Source organism: Eubalaena glacialis, chromosome 18 (assembly GCF_028564815.1).
Source record: "Eubalaena glacialis isolate mEubGla1 chromosome 18, mEubGla1.1.hap2.+ XY, whole genome shotgun sequence".
Taxonomy (NCBI): Eukaryota; Metazoa; Chordata; class Mammalia; order Artiodactyla; family Balaenidae; genus Eubalaena; species Eubalaena glacialis.
In genome coordinates this window covers 62,331,185-62,349,521 of record NC_083733.1, presented here as the reverse complement: position 1 = coordinate 62,349,521, position 18,337 = coordinate 62,331,185, and the positions used below count along the sequence as shown (strand labels likewise).

The following is an 18,337-nucleotide window of genomic DNA, read 5'->3' as shown; positions in this document are numbered from 1 at the left end:
TGTGTGTTTCCACTTATACGAGGTATCTAAAGTAGTAAAATTCATAGAAGCAGGAAGTAGAATGTTAGTGGCCAGGGGCTGGGAGGAGGGGGGAATGGGGAGTCATTGTTTAATGGGTACAGAGGTTCAGTTTTGCAAGATGAAAAAGTTCTGGGGATTGGTTGCATCATAATGGGAATATACGCAATACTAATGAACTGTACACTTGAAAATGGTTCAGATGGTAAATTGCATCTTGTACGTATTAGATCATAATTTTATAAAAAAGATCTTGAACGTTTTCAAGGTCGTTCGAGGTCGTTTTCCTCTCACGGCTCTACCCTTTAAAGTTATTGCAAGACGGGGTGGGGCGAGCCTCTCTAGCCTTGTCATTCAATACATTTGCTGGCATCTACCATGTGCCTAGTTCCCTTGTGTATTTGGTGACTTTGGATTATGAGCTCTTTCAAGACTTCCTCTATGATGTAGTTGAGCAGCATCTCTCCAGAGAAGCTTTGCTTTGCTTTGCTTTGCTTTAGCCAGAAGCCCTAGAGCTATCACTAGCCCAATATCGATACTATTAATTTCTCATCTTGGGAGTGCCTCCACCACTGAGTTTGATTTTATACCCCTTCCATGTGAGACTGGTCTGGTGGTGACACAGTTTTCAATAGAGAACCATGTTTCTTCCATTGAGACCCCAAATGGAAACAGGAAAATCTCCTTGAAGTTTTCTTAGTGTAGTTTGGTGGATTTTTTTAAAAAAAATTGTGATGGGAGTTCCCTGGTGGCCTAGTGTTAGGATTCCAGGCTTTCACTGCCATGGCCCAGGTTCAATCCCTGGTTGGGGAACTGAGAACCCACAAGCTGTGCAGTATGGTAAAAAAAAAAAAAAAAAAAAAAATTGTGACGACATACACATAATGTAAAGCTGACCATTTTAACTACTTACAAGTGGCATTAAGTACATTCACATTGTTATGCAACCACCCCCATCATCCATCTCCAGAACTTTTTCATCACCTCACTCTGGAACTCTGTACCCATGAAACAACAACTCCCCATTCCCGCCTTCCCCTGGTCACCACCATTCTACTTCCTGTTTCTATGAATTTGCCTTTTCTAGGTACCTCTTATCAGTGGAATCATACAGTATCTATCCTCGTGTGTCTGGCTTCTTTCATTTAGCAAAATGTTTTCAAGATACATCCATGTTAACATGCTTCAGAATTTCCTTCCTTTCCAAGGTTGAATAACATTCCACTGTATGTGGGTTGGTGGGATTTCAAACACCAGGTTTTCATTGAAGTTGTGGCCCTTTAAGCTTCGCCTTGAAAATGTGTCCCTATCACAGAATCAGCAGATTCCAGGAAGCCGAGTGGTGATTCACACTTTCCACTTGGAGTTTCACTTATTCCTTATATTTTTTTTCCCCTTCTGTCTCCTCCTTTTCTCTCACCTTTGCTTTCACCGTCTTTCCTTTCCTTTTCTTCCTTTCTTTCTTCCTTCCTTCCTCCCTCCCTCCCCCTTTCTTTCTTTCTTTCTTTCTTCCTTCCTTTTCTTTCTCCTTTTCTTTCTTTCTCTTTCTTTTCTCTCTTTCTTCTTTTTTCCTCTCTTCCTTCTTTCTTTCTTTTTTCTTTTCTCATTCTTTCTTTCTCCCTCTCTCTTCCTTCCTTCCTTTTTGTCTTCCTTCCTTCCTTTCTTTTCTCTCTCTCTTTCTTTCTTTCTCCCTTCCTTCTTTCTTTCTTTTTCTTTTCTCTTTCTCCCTTCCTTCCTTCCCTCCTTTCAATCTTTCTTTCTTTCATGGGTGGGATGGGGAGAGGACCTGGAGATTTCTCTTTTTTCTTAGAAGCTCATCGATGCATTTTGAAGGATGTTTGGAAAGAGTCAAGATAGCAATAGGGGCTGTAGCATGGATTTCTTTGGGGTAGGAGTAACTTTTACCTGATATAATTTTGAACTTATGGAAAGTTTCAAGACTCATACAAAGAGCAAGATAGGTGCAGGGGATTAAGCGGTACAAACTACTATGTATACAATAAATAAGCTACAAGGATATATTGTATAACACAGGGAATACAGCCAATATTTTATAATGATAAATGACTATGGTGTACACCTGCAACTTATATACTATTGTACATCAACTATACCTCAATTTAAAAAAAGACTTGTAGGGATTTCCCTGGTGGCGCAGTGGTTAAGAATCTGCCTGCCAATGCAGGGGACACGGATTCGATCCCTGGTCCGGGAAGATCCCACATGTCGCGGAGCAACTAAGTGTGCCACAACTACTGATGCCCGTGCGCCTAGAGCCCGTGCTCCGCAACAAGAGAAGCCACCACAATGAGAAGCCCATGCACCGCAACGAAGAGTAGCCCCCGCTCGCCGCAACTAGAGAAAGCCCACATGCAGCAACGAAGACCCAATGCAGCCAAAAATAAAAATAAATAAATAAATTTATTTAAAAAAAAAAAGATCTGTACAAAGAACTCCATATATCCTTAACTAGGCTCCCCGATTATCGCTATTCCCGCCCCCTTTTGCTTTCTCATTCACCCTCTATGTCTATATATTATTATGTATTTACCTTTCCAGAAATATTTGAGAAAGCATTGGAGATACCATGCCCCTTTGTCCCGAAATACTTCAGTGTGTATTTGCTAAGAACAAGGACATTCTGTTTAATAACCGCAGTACAGAGATCAAACCCAGAAAATTTCAACATGGATAAATGACTACTATCTAAAGTTCAGAACGCATTCAAATTTCATCGAGTGTCTTGTTAATATCCAGGATGTCACCTGGATTACTCAACGCACTGTATTTCCTTCTGCTGACTCTGGTCTCTGTTCATATACATAGTTCCCCTATCTTTTTCTTGACCTTGACATTTTGCAAGAGTCGAGGCCAATTGTTTTGCAGACGGTTGTCGACTGGAATTTGTTTGATGTTTCCTCGTGATTAGATTCAGTTTAGGCAGCAGAGTTTCTTAATCTTCCCAAATTCCACCCCTCCCCCCCGGGAGAGCCAGTAGGATAGCAGAAGCTCACAAACAACGCTTTACAAAACCAGCCGACAATGGAGCCCCATGAACCCTGAAATATGAGTGGGTGAGGCCAAACCAGTGCCAGTACAGGAAGAAAAGGAAACGAGCAAAAGTGCTATGAAGATTGGAAACTTCCCACCAGTCCTCACCTCTAGAGGAGAGGTTGCCCTCATAGCTGAGGACTTGGTGAGATAATCTGAGAACAACAGCAGCAAATGGTGTGTGTGTGTGTGTGTGTGTGTGTGTGTGTGTGTGTGTATTGGTGGCGGGGGACTTCCCTTGTGGTCCAGTGGTTAAGAATCCGTCTTGCAACACAGGGCACACTGGTTCGATCCCTGGTTGGGGAACTAAGATCTCCCATGCCTTGAGGCAACTAAGCCCAGGCACCGCAACTACTGAGCCCGCAACTACTGAGCCCGCAACTACTGAGCCCATGCGCTCTGGAGCCCGCACGACACAACTAGAGAGAGAAACCTGCACACCACAACAAAGAGCCCACGCACCGCAATGAAAGATCCCATATGCCACAACTGAGACCCAAAGCAGCCAAAAATAATAATAATAATAATAATAATAATAAATATTTTAAAAATTGTGTGTGTGTTTGTGAAGCTTCACAGGCTCCAATTAGTAGCTGGATTGTGATGGGGTGGTCTGGGTCCTCAGAGATCTCAGAATTACTCAACAGAATCTCTCTTTTGGAAGAACAAAACTCCATACTTAAAAAAAATTATTATTGAAATCTATTGACAGATAACGTTGTATAAATTTAAGGTATACAACATGTTAATTTGATACATTTATATATTGTAATATGATTGCTATTGTAGTGATAATTAGCATCTTTCACGTTACAGAATTATCCTTTCTTTTTAGTGGTTGGACAAAGCTCTATTCTTGTGAAAACTAATGGAAGCAAAACCCAGATTGATTTTGGCAGGAACTCTGGGGGTAAAGGAGAGAAAAGGTTCAGGTACCGGGGGGTGGGGGGGGGGAAGTAAACAGAGGAGGTATATCTCTCTCTGAAATATTGGCAATGTGGCTATGCTGAGAGGTTGTATTTTTTCATACTGTATGGAAACAGCGGAGAGTGAACTATGAGAATGATGAGGCTAGGAAAGCTATCCTGGCCACCCCACTCCCTACCAAACAAATTCCTCAATTACTTACATGTGAGCAAGAGAAGATAGATTGTGGCAACTGCATATAGAGATGTGTACTGAGTTAAATAGCATCGCCTGGAAATGCAAGTCCCCTGGAACCAGTGAATGTGGCCGTATTTGGAAATAGGGTCTTTATCAAGTTAATATGAGGTCATACTGGGTTAGAGTGGTACCCTCGTAAGAAGAAACAGACACTCGGGGAGAAGACCATGTGAAGATGGAGGCAGAGATAGGAGTGATGCGTCTACAAGCCGAGGGATGCCAAGGATTGTCAGCAACCACCAGAAGCTGGGAAGAAGCAAGGAAGGATCTTCCCCTAGAGCCTTTAGAGAGGGCATTGCCCTGTTGACACCTTGATTTCAGACTTCTAGCCTCCAGAACTGTGAGAGGACAAACTTCTGTTATTTTCAGCCCTGTAGTTTGTGGTACTTTATTACCGCAGCCCTAGGAAACTAATAAATCCTCATTCCATTCTCCCACCAGTTGGTGGCAGCCACTAATCTGATTTCTGTCCCTATGAATTAGGCTTTCTCCCAGAATTTTGGATTCAATAGGTCTGGGCTCCAGAACGTGCATTTCTAACAAGTTCCCGGGTGATGCTAATGCTGCTGGTTTGGGGCCACGCTTTGAGAAGAGCCACTCTACAGCATCTCAAGTTTAGACCACTTGGGGTGCAGGTTCCAGCCAACGAAAGAGCAAACTAGGGTCACCCCCAAGCCCCTAGAGTTCACCCTGGAATCTGGAATCTCTGTCAATCAATTCATCTACCGGCTCCCCTTCCCAGACTGGCTGCCCATTTTGCTGTCAATTTCAAGGGGAAGATCTTGCAATTCTTCTGGTGTGTGTCATAGTTCCTCACTGATCACACTTTGTACCTCACCCAGTGGAGGCTGCCAGGAGTCAAGTCTAGAAGCATTTGGAGATGAGAGGGTGGATCCTGAGGAAGATCAGCAGTCCTGTGTCAGGCAGCAACCTCAGAGGATGGTCTTTGGACAAGGGGACACTAACCTGCTTCTGCCAGGAAGGAGGCACTACACAGTTGGGAGCTCGAAGTGCTCAGACAGAGTGACAGGTGCTCGTTTGAACACATTTTGCAGGTTCCCTGTCTGATTTCTCCTTTCTGGGTCCCCGCCCTCTTGTGGCGTTTCAGATTCTGTTTCCAGTGAGAACTCTCCCTTGACTGAGCCAGTCTGGTTCCATCAGAGTGGGAAACTGTATTTTCTACAAGACACAGACCTTCATTTTCTCCAGGCATTGAATCCCTCCCATGACCTTCTGGGACCCACACTTATATTCCTTTTGACTGAGATGTTCCTCTCACTTGGACCTTGGAATTTAGATCAAGGGCTTGAGACCACAACTCCTGTGAGGCTGCAGTGGTCAGTCAGACACCTGGGGTCCAGCCAAAGCTGACCCACCCCTGTGAAATGTAGTCTAAATCTTTGACTTCAAATCTTTCCTAACCAGGAAATAACTTGAAGAGCAATATGGAAATCTAAGTTGTGGAAAGGGAGGAAGATGGGCAACGTGCTCACTGAGATTGGATTCTGTGACAGTCATTACACTCCAAAGTCCATAAGCACCTGGATGGAAGCATTCAGATTCTCAGGTCCTTTTCCTGAGACCCAGGATTCCCAATCTTCAGCCCCTCCTCTCTCAGACCAGGGTGCCCAGGTTCTTATTCCCCTGTTCTCCAGGATCCAGGTGTCCAGATGTCCAGCCCACTGATCCCTCAGGACCCAAGAGTGTGTTCCTAGAACCAACTACACCCCCAGAGTCCAAGAGTCCTTGCCCCAGCCCTGAGGACCAAGAAGTCTTTCCATTCCTAGTGCTAAATGAACCCAGAAAACTACATCTCCCATGAGGCTGTGGGTCTGCTGTGTCATTTTTTTTAAATGTCCCTCGTTATTGAGTTACCTCAGAGAAATAGTTCCACAACACTAACACGAGGTTGGGGACAGGGGGAGGGGGAGGGGGAGAATAACAAGTTCTGTCCTGTCAAAGGGCAGGGATAGTCCAGAGTCCCTGGGAACACCTCAGTGGAGCAGAAATCTGAGGGCTGGCCAGGGGAGGGGGGCAGAAAGGCTGGGACCTTCCCACAGCCTTGCGGCAATGGGCGGGGCAAGGGGAGACCAGGAAGCTGACCCCATTTCCTCCCTCAAACACATGTGCTCTCTCTGATCCTCCTCTCAGACTCTTTATTATTTCAAGTAAGAAAAATAAGAAAATAAATAAGATAAATAATACAATAAATAAAGAGGAGACTCAGTAATAAACAGCCTGTGGCTTCAGGAAGTGTAGCTGGGGCTTCGGCCATGTGAAGGTCCCACCATGCTCAGGGGGTCCGAGGAACCCACGTCGGGAGGCTCGGGGGCCAAGACCCCTGGAGGCTCCAGGGGTGCCGGGAGGAAGCCTGGCAGCGGCAGGAAGCGAGCAGGTCCCCGGGGGGCCAGGTCCCAGTTGGAGGAGCGGTGCGGGGGCAGGCGGAGTGGCAGGCCAAGAGCCTCAGACTGGTAAACGTTGTATCCATCCTCGAGAAGCAGCTCCCGGAAGCTGCAGGCCTGGGGGTCGAAGTGGAGCTGAGGGGATGAGAACGAAGATCAGAGACATGGGATTCCTCTACACCTTCCTCCTGCAGGAACCCCAGCTCCATCCTCTCCCAGACTCAGGGGTGCAGGCCCCCAGCTCTCTCTCCTTTCAGACCACAGAGTCCTGTCTTCCAACAGGATATGGGAGTCCCGGGACTCCTGGGGAGCCGGGGGACCCACTCCTTCCTCAGATGCAGAGGCCAGGTCCTCAGCCCCTTCCTCAGAACCACAGAAGCAGGCCCTTCCTTTACCCCTAGGCAGTCCCGCCAGGCCCACCTCCTTGCCCTCACTTCACAGAGAAGAATATTGCAGCCCAAGGATCAGTGGAGGCTCTCTAAGTCCTGGCAGGGGCATCTGGCTAGCACCCAAGGTCATGTTCACTTTACAGGCCATCGATCCCCAGAGTGACCCTGCACCCAGCATGAGTCAGGCCTGTAGGAGCCTGTGTGGTCAGCATGGGTTACGAGTCACAAGACTCGGCCTCCCAGGTCATTCTGTCATTCACAGGCTTTGTGACTTGGGGCCGGTGGTGGCCCTGCCTGAGCCTCAGTTTCCTCTTCTTGTGAACATGGATGACAACAGCTGCCCCCTCCAGGGATTGTGGCGAGGTCAGGGCATGCAGAGAGCATCGAGCCAAGCCTGGCCAAGGTCAAAGGTGCAAAACGTGGTCCCCCAGACTGTGAGAATGGGGAGAGGAAGGGTGGAGCACATGGACAGGGGTCCTGGGAACTCACCGATCCATACAGCCTCCCCTCTGGCCCCTGGCACAGGAACCTGGATGTTTTAACTCCCAAGATTTGAATGACCCCTGGCTTTAGGGCTTTCAGCTCCAGAAGACCTGAGAGGAGAAAGTGATCAGGGACTCAGAAGGCCTTTGCCCATCCCTCTCCTCCCTCAGACCCAGGAGGCCAGGCCCCAATTCTCTCCTCCCTCAGGACCAGGCCCTACCCCTACACTCACTTTCGGGGCTCTGGCGGGCCGTCCCCACCACTGTGCCATCAGCCCTGATCTCCAGGTGGGCCTCCGTCTCCTGGGCGTCATCCGTGTAGAGGTATCGCTGGCGGACTTGGCCCCCAAATTGGAGGAGGGGGCTGGAGTCAGGAATGGGATGTGCCTGGCAGGCTCCCAGCAGGACAGCTAGCACAGGGACCCACAGTCCCAGGTGCTCGAATTTGGCCTTGTCCCAGCCCATCAATGGTTTACGTCCTCAAGTGAGGTATGGGGTCTGGGCTTTGAAGACCTGAATGGTCTAGATTCTGTTTCAGAGCCTGGTTGTCGGGGAGAGCAGATTCACGATGGCTTCTCTGGTAGCTGAAATGCCTGGGTCCTCTTGTACGTGGATTCACAGCTGACAGGACACCCAGATCTCTTGGGAAGAATGCAGATGCTCCAGAATTTATACCCAGACAGACCCGCCCAATCACCTTCCCGACGCTTGACCCTTGATATTTGACCCACATGGCAGATGCTAGAATTCCACGGTGGCCAGGTCAGCCTGAACGGATGATGCAATCGGGGGTCCTTCCAGCTGGGGCCCTGGGCTCCTGGGTCTGAGGAATCAGGGGGATAGAAATGTGATGAACTGGGACCTGAGTGAAAGGGGCTGGGGGCCCAGACCGTTTGGTTTGAGGGAGGAGGGAGCTGGGGGCCTGGACTCCTGAGTCTGAGCAGGAAGGGGGCTGGGATCCGCCTCTCTGCCTGACTGATGCAGATTGTGTCCCACAACTGGCATTTCTGCATCTCACCTGACTTTCTGGGTTTCTGGGGGTCAGACACTGAGGTTCCCTGATCATCAGGAAAGCAGCAAGTGCCACATGATCAAAGCGTCCTCCTCAAGGACACGGGAGTCCTGGTGTGGAAACTTCAGACCACCCTCCTCACCAACCCCAGCCCAGGCACTCATACACCAAAATCCCAGCCTCCTCCTCCTGGACCCTGATGCAATCCTGATGTTTCTTTCACCAGAGAAGCTAACCAAGATCAGACCGGTGCCCTCAAAATAGCCTGGGGAAGTGGGGGGAGGGTGAGAATCTTTGACTCAAGAGTTGACAACTGACACAGGCTCAGGAGGGAGAAATTAGACCCAAGATCCCAAAGGGAATGAGGGGTTGAGCAATTTCCTGGAACCTAAGCGTGCAAGAGTCTGAACACCAGATCTGAAGGAGGCGGGTGACTGGAGGCCCGGACTTCTCATCCTGAGGAGGGGGCTGGGGGCTGGGAATCCTGCGTCTGGAGAGATTATGATCAGATCTCTAGAGAGTCAAGTCCAATTCCGGGGTCTTTGCTTTCTTGAATGGTAATTGTCAGACCGCTCGGGCCAGGCTGGGGGTTGGTGGGGAGAAGCCTCGGTCAAGGGAAACCGCCTCAGGTCCGCAGGAGAGGGAGGCTTTTGCTCCTAGCCGGGTGTGCCTCGGCCTCTGTGGAAGAGAGCTTCTCTTCCACTTCTGTTTTCTCCGTTCCCGCCCTCGGGAGAGGCGGGACGTTCCCTTCTGGAAAGCAGCAGTCAGGTGCCGGACGCTAGGATTCCCTCAGAAGGAGAGACTGGGAGCCGGGACTCTCGAGTTTGCGGGTGGATGGGGCGGACGGGGGATCGGCGGCCCCTGGTGGGCGCGGGGACACTTCCCCGCCAGAGGCTCTCACGCCGGGACTCAGAGCCGGAGGAGGCTTTGCACCCGCCCATGGAGAAGCCAGGTTAACAGGTTCTGCATCCCCGCGGGAGGACGCGACAGGGGGCGGAAGCCGCTGGGGCGTGGCCGGACTCGGCGCATCCAGGTACACTGGGCGGATGGAGAACCTAGAAACTGGAGGGGAAGAGGGAGAGGTCGAAGCGCCGGGTCCAGCGTTGCAGCTGGGCGCTACATCTCCGTGTCCACGGAAGGATGGGCTGCTAGGAGGCCAGGTGGGCTGCCCCGGGCTGGCCGATGTCAGGCAGGAGGGGGGCTGGGGCGCGGGTTTCCTGGTCCTGGGAGGGCACAGGGCGGGGGCTGCTGCCCTAGACCGGGGAGCTGGGGCTCGGCGCCAAGGAAGGGGCGGGGATCCGCCTCCGAGCTACCTGCCGGCGGGGGAGGGGCGGAGGCTGTGATCCTCCAGACCGCGTCCCCTCTCTTACCTCCCCTTCCCGAGCCCTCGCAGCCAGTCGGGGGGAGGCGGCGTGGAGGGGGAGGGCTGTCGGGCCTGGGAACCTGGAGTCCAGGGTTCCGGGGGCCGCCGGATGTGGGCTGCACTTGGGGCCGGAACGCTCCGTTCACACCAAGCTGACTGTGGAGCTCAGGTAAGTGAGAAATACAGATGCCTCGGACCCAGGAATCGGGGCTTCAGCCCCAGGAGGCGCTTCCCCAACCTCTAACCCCCTATGACCCCCAGGAGTCTCCTCCACCCCGACCCCCAACTCCTGCTCCTCCAGGAAACAAGATCCCTCATCCAGGCCTGGACCTCCAGCCTCTCATGTTCTACTTGGCCTATTGCTTCCTGCCACCTCCGTGGTGCACTCTGCCCGTCACAGGTTCACTGAGAAAGGAGTTGGGGCAATGCTGTCCAACGTCAGTGGACCTTACTGCCTGGGAGAGTGAAATTCCAAGATGTGAGGACAAGGTGGTGGGTCCTGGACCATTGCTATTTTGGAAACCACTAATTTTCACCATCTTCCATCTGGTGAAATTCCAAGCCCTTAACTTCTCCTAATTCAGATCCAGGAGCCCTGATCCCCTTTTCCCTCAGACCCAGGTGTCCAAACCCAGAGTTTCCTCATTCTCTCAGGCCTCTCCTCCTTGACATTCATTCTCAAGCTTTGAGTATCTCGTAATTCACTTTTCTTCCCTTGCAGCCATGTGGGCACCCAGGCTCCATCACCTCTGTCTGACCTTCCTGCTAGCCTGTGTTTTTGCCTCAGTCTTCTTCCTCCACATCCACCAAGACGCCTTTCACAATGGCTTAGGCCTGTCTGCCCTATGTCCAGACCGTAACCCAGTGACATCCCATGTGGCCATCATCTGCCTGTCGGGCACACCCATAAACCCCAAGGCCTCTTTTTCCTGTCCCAAGCATCCTGCTTCCCTCTCAGGAACCTGGACTATCTACCCAAACGGCCGGCTTGGGAACCAGATGGGGCAGTACGCCACGCTGCTGGCCCTGGCCCAGCTCAACGGCCGCCAGGCCTTCATCCAGCCTGCCATGCACGCCACCCTGGCCCCCATGTTCCGCATCACCCTGCCCGTGCTGGCGCCTGAGGTGAACGGCCGCATGCCTTGGCGGGAGCTGGAGCTTCACGACTGGATGTCGGAGGAGTACGCCCAATTGAAGGAGCCCTGGCTGAAGCTCACCGGTTTCCCCTGCTCCTGGACTTTCTTCCATCATCTCCGGGAACAGATCCGCAGCGAGTTCACCCTGCACGACCACATTCGGCGAGAGGCCCAGAGTTTACTGAGTCAGTTCCGGCTCAGCCGCACGGGGGACCGCCCGAGCACCTTCGTGGGTGTCCACGTGCGCCGTGGGGACTACCTGCAGGTGATGCCCTATCACTGGAAGGGTGTAGTGGGTGATCGCGCTTACCTCCAGCAGGCTATGGACTGGTTCCGGGCCCGGCATGAAGCCCCGATCTTTGTGGTCACCAGCAACGGCATGGAGTGGTGCCGGGAAAACATCGACACCTCCCGGGGGGATGTGATCTTCGCTGGCGATGGGCAAGAGCGTACCCCCGGCAAGGACTTTGCGCTGCTCACACAATGCAACCACACCATCATGACCATTGGCACCTTCGGCTTCTGGGCCGCCTACCTGGCTGGTGGAAACACCGTCTACCTGGCCAACTTTACCCTGCCTAACTCCAGCTTCCTGAATATCTTTAAACCCGAGGCCGCCTTCCTGCCTGAGTGGGTGGGCATTAATGCAGACTTGACTCCGCTCCAGATGTTGGCTGAGCATTGAGCAGCAGGGAGACTTTCTGAAATAGTCTGATCAACCTAGGGCCAGTGTTATGTATCTCTGGAAGCCCAGCAGCTTCTGGAGAAGCTGGTGGTCCTGCAGCTGGTGGACACCCATTTCTAGAGTGATTCTAGTTGGCTAGACTTGGAGAAAAAGGGGGCTGGCTTTCTGCAACTGCCAGAACATTCTAGAATCAATGGAAGATCTTTTCATGATGGCTGGCAATGTCTGCAGAAGCTCATGAGAGTTCTAGAATGCACAGTGCCCACCTGTTCTTCCCAGCCCATATCCAGAGTACTTCTAGATCACTGCCCCACCAGGAACAGGAAACTCCCTGTTCCAGCATTGACCATCCTGGTCTTTTTGAGAAGAGATATTTCTCTTCCCTGGGTCATCAGGACAGAAGGAACTCATGGGTGTGCTACAGCAAGCACTCACCAACTCCCCTTCTGTGTTTCTGGAATGATTCTAGAGGAGGGATTTTTTCTGGAGAGGATCAGCTCTAATGCCTGTAAAGAACCCTGTGGGGACCTTCCAGAGGGGTTGGGATTCTGGAATTCCAGATTACCTCGGCAAAGAAGCTAACAAAGGTAAAACCAGCAGCCCAACACCTCACCACTGCTAGAAAGGTTGATGGACGACAAACTCTCTGTAGCTGGGGCGGTTTGTGTGAAAAGTGGAACTTTACCCAACATTTCAGCCCCTGAAAAACCACAGATATGCTAAAACATGGGAGGGGTGGGGGAAGGGATGCTGCTGAATGCTGCAGCTTAAGGAGCAAGGCTCTGCAGAGATCTAGGGACACCTTTTTTTTTTTAAGCTCAAAACTACCAAAGGTAGACATGCAAATCTTGGCTCCAAGTTCATGTTGCTTTACCCAATTAAGGAAGTTTCCTCCTCTGCAGCTGGGCTGCTGGGGAGTGATGGTGTAACAGGGAAGAACAAAATCTGATTCCATGTTGGATCTGTTTCTTTTATGTTAACTTTTGCTTTCCCTTGCTTTTGTTACTATAATCACTAAAAGGATGCTATCTATAGCTATAAGCATACATAATGGTTTGCATGGGGAACCCTGCCCCTCTGCCTGAATGTTAAACCAAAGTGCCTTTGTTCAGCTCACAGGGAAACATCCTGCCCGCCCACCCATGAAGGACTGCAAGAAAGAAGAAATTAACACACCCCCTCCCCGATGCTGGCCAAGCCAGGAGATGTTTTGCAAGACTTATGGCCTTTTTACTTTACTTCCTCACCTCCTCCCCGTCTCTGTTCTATAAAAGATACTAGCATCCAGGCCCCATAAGATGGTACTCTAGGACACTAGTCTGCCCTCTTCTCTAACACCCGGCTTTCTGAATAAAGTCACTGTTCCTTGCCTCAACACCTCATCTCCCAATTTATTGGCCTGTCATGCAGCGAGCTTGGACTCGGTAACAATGGGGTTGATTTACTGAAAGTCAGCTGGCGTAAGGGTGCCCTCTGGGCTTGCAGAAAGCTGCGGGTATTGTGCCCCTGGCCAACCACTCTCTGCCCCTGAATTCACAGAGCCTCTAAATCTGGCTTTGGGTAAGTCAGGGATGAAAGAATCAGAAGGTATGCAGACCCAAGACTGGTCTCCAACCCAGGCAGGAGCACAGGGTCTGGCCAAAGAGGATGGGATTCTTGACTCAGATTTCAGGATTCCCTTGAGGCTTTCTGAAGGAAGCAAAGGTAGACACTTTAATTACAGAGTTGTCTGAGAATTTAAGCCCTTTTCTAGTCTTCTCAGGGAGTTTTGGGGGACCAGTCCCTACTCAGCTGCCATAGGTGGGAGAGAGGGAGGTATGAATTAAAAATCCTCATCACCAACCCGTCTCTGCAGGTTTTTTGGAGTCTCGTGTGCATGAGGGTGTGTGTAAGTGAGTAGGAGTAAAGGTGTGGAGCTTCCGGGGACTCTCAATTCTCATGTCTTGGGTTACTGTTCCTGCTCTCTTGTTACTGCACTTGTGTGAATTATGGTCTCAGAGACCCAATTCCTTTCCCGGACTCTCAGCACTGGCCTCCAGACCTCTCTTTCCCCTGGGACCTCAGCATCCAGCCCGAGGCTGGAGAAAGAAGGTGGAGGGGTGGATGGGGGAGTGAGCAAAGATTATAATTAAAAAAAAAAATTTTTTTTGGCCGCGCTGCTTGGCATGCGGTATCTTAGTTCCCCCACCAGGGATCAAACTCGAGTCCCCTGCAGTGGAAGCGCAGAGTCTTAACTGATGGACCGCCAGTGAAGTCCCAATAGTATAATTCTTGAACTACATTTCCCATAAAGCTATGGGGGTTGTCTGCAGTAATCGGCTATCCCAGGGCCTTCTGGGAGTCGTAGTCCTAGGGCTAGAAAGGACCACTTCCCACGTTTTCGTGGCTCGAGGACAGTGTTTCCCGAGGGCCGTGGTCAGCTAGCCAAAAGCCTGGGTCCTGGGGCCCAGAGAGAGGCGGAGACTGAAGGCTAGAAGCCCTTTCCTTAGCTTGGAAACCAGAGCCCACAGGGTAAGTCCCCTTCGGTAGACGCTGGGAAAGTTCTAGTCTGAAAAGGGGGCTGTGACATCATGGAGCTATGGGCGGGGCCTCCCTTTGTTGCGGTCCAATCAGACTAAGAGTTGGGCTTCTGGGCGGGGCCAAGGAAACCTCAGGGAATATCTCCTGGGAATTTGGGGCCCAGCCGTGGGTAGCCGGGAGGCAGAGGCTTGGGAGTTCCTATTAGTAAGGGGCGAACCGTGGCTGTGACCCCCCAATTAAAAACTGTCTATACCACGCAACCAACCTTACCCACCCTCCCACCCCGCCCCCCGCCAAAATCCTTAATTTTAGTCGTGGGAAAAAGAGTGGAAGGAGTGGCCTGTTCGTCCTCTCTGAAAGCCCTCAGAACCTGGACTCTTCAGCGAGCCCTAGTGTTGGAAGGTACAACAGTCAGGAGTCAAGGTCGGGCTGCGGCTGTTTAGAGTGATTCGGGACTCCTCGGTTTTCTAATGAGAAGTGTGCGCCCTGCAAATTGGGGCTCCATTAGTCTCGGGGAAGGGTTTCTCTCCGTTTAGCGTTCACCTTCTCGGTTTGGGGTAAGAGGAGCCTCCCCGGAGTTCGGCGCGAACTGCGCGCTCTGGCCGCAATGGGGCCGCGGCGGCTTCCCCTCCTGGTGGCGGCTCTGGCCGGCTGCCTGCTTCCTGCCCGGGGCTGTGTCATGTGTGATCCAAAGGTCGTGGAGGCGCTAAACTCCTTGGAGACGGATTACCTGCCTGGCCACCTGGAGGCCAAGCATCACAAAAATGTGATGGAAAGGGTAAAGCAGGCAGTGGAAGCTTTCAAGGACCTGCCGATTGACGAGGATTCCTATATGGGGGTCGTCGGTGAGGACGGAGTGCGACTCCTGGGTCCTGGGAAAGGAGGGGTCTGGGGCTAGGATTGCTGGGAGGTGCTGGGGAGAAAGGGCTAGAGGTACAGTCTCCTGGGTTCGGGAATGGAGAAGGCTGGGATGCAGATTCTGGGGTTCCCCAGGGCTGGCAAATACTGTTCTCCCTACCTTTTATCCTGCAATTTTATTCAATATGTAATAAATAAGACTACAACTCCCAGAAGGCAACGGCGTGGGTTAATCCCTTTACCAGGCCCATCCTTGCCCATTGGCCCCATGGGTGTTGTAGTTTCTAAGACTAGGTGAGCCAATGAGACAGCAATGCTTGGAATCTGGGGTTTATCTCCCCCCACAGATGAGGCCACACTGGAAAAGGCAGCTTGGAGTTTGCTGAAGGATCTGAAACGCATCATGGACAGTGATGTAAAAGGTAAGTGCACAGAGGGGGCAGGAGAGGGCTTCCAGAAACTCTCAGGGAAGTGATTGCTGGTGACACCTGGTCTGGTGGTCAGGTACTGGACTCTGGAACCAGACTGCCTAGGTTCAAATTCTGGCTCTGCCGGTTTCGTAGCTGTGTGGCGTTGAGCGCTTTGTCACCTCTAAAATGGAAACCATAACAGAGCCTTCATCCCAGTTGTTACTTAGCCCAGTGGCCAGCATTATATTAAGTGGTCATTACATTTTATTGTCCTTCCCTGAGAAGACCCAAAAGCCAGGCTCTGCAGACAGAGGCCAACTTCCTGTACCTCACATCTGGGAGGAGCAGGAGGGTGGGGGTGGGGACTACTCTGAGTCATCTTGCTTCTTCCCAGGTGAGCTCTTCGTGAAGGAGCTGTTCTGGATGTTGCGCCTGGCAAAGGATAACTTTGCCAGCTACGCTGCGCAGTTTCAAAAAGCGGGTGAGAGAAGATGGGAGTCTGGCATCCCAGCCTTCTCTTTTCACAGTCCAAGAGTCCCTGACCCCAGCCTTCTGCTTCTCCGAGTCCCATCCATCAGCTCTCCCAACCCCTTCCTCCCTCAGACCCAGGGGCCCAGACACCCAAGTCTTTCCTTCCTGGAACTCAAGAGCCCCAGCCCTAGCCTGTTCCTTCACCCCCTCTCTCATCCCCTTTAACTTAGAAATCTGACTTTTTTTTTTTTTTTTTTTTTTTAAATTCTTTCTACCGAGGCAGCTTTTTGTCCCAACAAATGTGGTGAGTCCGGATTATGGGAACTGGTCCTCTGTCCCTCATCCCTGCCCCGTGAATACCCAGCCTCCCTCTTTTGGGTCTGTGTGTTTTTTCATTCTCCGCGTGGAGAGGTTCCTGGGTCTCCCGTATTCCTTTTGCACCTCGGACTTCTTGGGAAGCGGGCATATACTTTTTGCACTCTTTACTGAGCTTGGTTAGACCGGCTTCCTACAGGGCTGTGTTCTAGCCCAGCCCCGCAGGCTGACCTCCTCAGGATTCGGCTCTTGAGCCCGCCCCAGCTCTTAGCCCCGCCTCTTAGTGGGAGGACACAGCCTCGATCCTGCCCCTTCAGGTTTGATGTTGCAGCCTCTGATCTGGTGCAGTACCTGCCAGAAGCAGGTTCACTCCTGTCGAAAGTCCTCGAATTGCGGAGGTGAGAGAGCTGGGCCCAGCCGGAGGGGTTGGCGCAAGAGGGGCGGAGCCAGAGGAGAGATCAAGAGTCTAAAGAGGTCGGAGACTGGAGACAGCCAACAAGAAAAGGCGTGGGGGGAGACCAAGTGGAAGGGGGTTGGGAGAGGGCCCAGAACCGTGAAAGAGCATCCCACAGTAACCCCCTATCCCCAGAGCGCAAAGTCAAGGTCCATCAAATGGAAGATATGATCCTGGATTGTGAGCTCAACTGGCATAAAATCTCTCAAGGCCTGACGGATTACAGCTTTTACAGGGTGGGGCCCTCCGACTCCCGTTACCCTTGAACTCCAAGTCCATCAGGCTTGCATGAGCCCCCTGGCCCTTGTATCCACAGGCCTGCACCCATAATGCCCATGACCCATGACCTACCAAGTTTGGCTTCTTCTGATCCCCTGGGACCCCATGCCCTGACCAGTACACCCTGGACTCCCATCTCCCCACTGAAGCCCCATGATCTCCTCACCCCTGTACTCCCCAACCCCTGAATCCCCCAGGCCTCTGTGACCCCTTGAGCTTGGGTCTAGGTTTGGGGGAACCATTCTGAGACCTTGATGTCCAAGGGGAAGGAGCCCACCCTGACCAAGACCATGGTGCGTGCAAATGATGCAGGCACCTATCGCTGCGAGCTGGGCTCCGTGCAATCCAGTCCAGCCACGATCATCTATTTTCATGTCACAGGTCAGTGCTGGGGAGTTGAGAGAAGTGGGATTCAGGGTCCTGGCGGGGGGTGGGGGGGTGGGGGGGCGGCTTCAGGGGCGTGGCTTATGGGGCATAACTTCCCATCGGGGTGTGGTTTCAGGCCACGAGGGTATGGCTTCCTGCCCTGAGTGTGGCCTCTGGCCACTGGGCCAGGGCTCCCTTGTGGGTGTGTTTGGGCTTCACGCAGTTGGAGGCGTGATTATGTCCCGGAGGGCCTGGGTCCTGGGGCAAGTTACTGTGGGGAGAGCTTGCCTTGGCCTTGGCGGGACCTTCGCGCCCTCCCAGGACTGCTCCTAACCGCTGTTCTATCAGTATTGCCCAAAAGAATCGTGGAGGAGATACCGTCACCAAACACTGAAACCAAGGATGAGGTGGCCCCAGGTGAGGTGACTTTGGATCGCCCCCAGACGGCCACAACCCTCCAGTCGCAGTCTCCGAAGCCAGAGAAAGTGCTGAGAAGCCGCCTGGTCGGGCTGCTGACCTGGGGCTTTGTCGTGCTGATAGCCAGCGTTGCAACCGCGTGAGCCGCCCACTGAAGAAGGCAGGGCTTCGAGCGAGGGGCGGGGCCTTCCAACTACCTAATACAGAAGGGGGTCTCCAGCCAAGGAACGCTGAGAGCCGGACTTCCTTTGGGAGCCGGGCTTACCTAGGAGGGCGAAGCTTGGATAATTGCTAGAATAAGATCAAACATAGGGAGGCCGAGAGGGGTGTTCCTCCCTCATTAGGACCTAACCTGTTTCTGCTATTTGTACCCCAACCAGGATACTTTTCTCTCGGTCTGGGAAAGTGATCGATTTCATAAAGTCCTCCTGGTTCAGCACTGGCAATGGAGCTGCTCAGGACTCTGGGGTTTCAAAAGAAAAGACCAAAGAATCAAGGAGAAAATAAATATTTATCTGGTTGTCTAAGTATCTGACTCACTCCTC

The 18,337-nt window shown here is 51.9% G+C and overlaps 3 protein-coding genes across 4 annotated transcripts; 2 read left to right on the top strand and 1 right to left on the bottom strand.

The window, feature by feature from the left end:
• Positions 1 to 6,479: 6,479 nt before the first annotated feature.
• Positions 6,480 to 7,971, bottom strand: FGF21 (fibroblast growth factor 21). Its single transcript, XM_061172665.1, has 3 exons — positions 7,740 to 7,971; positions 7,514 to 7,617; positions 6,480 to 6,770 (listed from the first exon to the last, which is right to left on the bottom strand). The coding sequence occupies exons 1-3, from the start codon at positions 7,969 to 7,971 to the stop codon at positions 6,480 to 6,482; spliced, it is 627 nt and encodes a 208-aa protein (XP_061028648.1).
• Positions 7,972 to 9,465: 1,494 nt separating this feature from the next.
• FUT1 (fucosyltransferase 1 (H blood group)) lies at positions 9,466 to 11,737 on the top strand. 2 transcript variants are annotated; one of them, XM_061172663.1, is made up of 2 exons: positions 9,466 to 9,551; positions 10,603 to 11,737. In XM_061172663.1, the coding sequence occupies exon 2, from the start codon at positions 10,605 to 10,607 to the stop codon at positions 11,700 to 11,702; it is 1,098 nt and encodes a 365-aa protein (XP_061028646.1). In that variant the 5' UTR covers positions 9,466 to 9,551; positions 10,603 to 10,604; the 3' UTR covers positions 11,703 to 11,737. The 2 variants fall into 2 exon arrangements, with proteins under 2 accessions (XP_061028646.1, XP_061028647.1); XM_061172664.1 differs by lacking the exon at positions 9,466 to 9,551 and adding an exon at positions 9,605 to 9,678.
• Positions 11,738 to 14,790: 3,053 nt separating this feature from the next.
• On the top strand, positions 14,791 to 18,305 carry IZUMO1 (izumo sperm-oocyte fusion 1). Its single transcript, XM_061172780.1, has 9 exons — positions 14,791 to 15,067; positions 15,428 to 15,502; positions 15,885 to 15,971; positions 16,245 to 16,265; positions 16,594 to 16,674; positions 16,866 to 16,966; positions 17,237 to 17,390; positions 17,724 to 17,931; positions 18,173 to 18,305. Exons 1-9 carry the CDS (start codon positions 14,830 to 14,832, stop codon positions 18,297 to 18,299), a joined length of 1,092 nt encoding a protein of 363 aa, XP_061028763.1. The 5' UTR covers positions 14,791 to 14,829; the 3' UTR covers positions 18,300 to 18,305.
• Positions 18,306 to 18,337: the final 32 nt, after the last annotated feature.

Coding starts and splice junctions, on each gene's coding strand:
- FUT1 (XM_061172663.1), top strand. CDS start 10,605: ATGTGGGCACCCAGGCTCCATCACCTCTGTCTGACCTTCCTGCTAGCC.
- FGF21 (XM_061172665.1), bottom strand. CDS start 7,971: ATGGGCTGGGACAAGGCCAAATTCGAGCACCTGGGACTGTGGGTCCCT. Junction 7,618..7,739: donor GGCCCGCCAGAGCCCCGAAA/GTGAGTGTAGGG, acceptor TTCTCCTCTCAG/GTCTTCTGGAGCTGAAAGCC. Junction 6,771..7,513: donor AGGGGAGGCTGTATGGATCG/GTGAGTTCCCAG, acceptor TCATCCCCTCAG/CTCCACTTCGACCCCCAGGC.
- IZUMO1 (XM_061172780.1), top strand. CDS start 14,830: ATGGGGCCGCGGCGGCTTCCCCTCCTGGTGGCGGCTCTGGCCGGCTGC. Junction 15,503..15,884: donor CATGGACAGTGATGTAAAAG/GTAAGTGCACAG, acceptor GCTTCTTCCCAG/GTGAGCTCTTCGTGAAGGAG. Junction 16,675..16,865: donor AAAGTCCTCGAATTGCGGAG/GTGAGAGAGCTG, acceptor CCCTATCCCCAG/AGCGCAAAGTCAAGGTCCAT.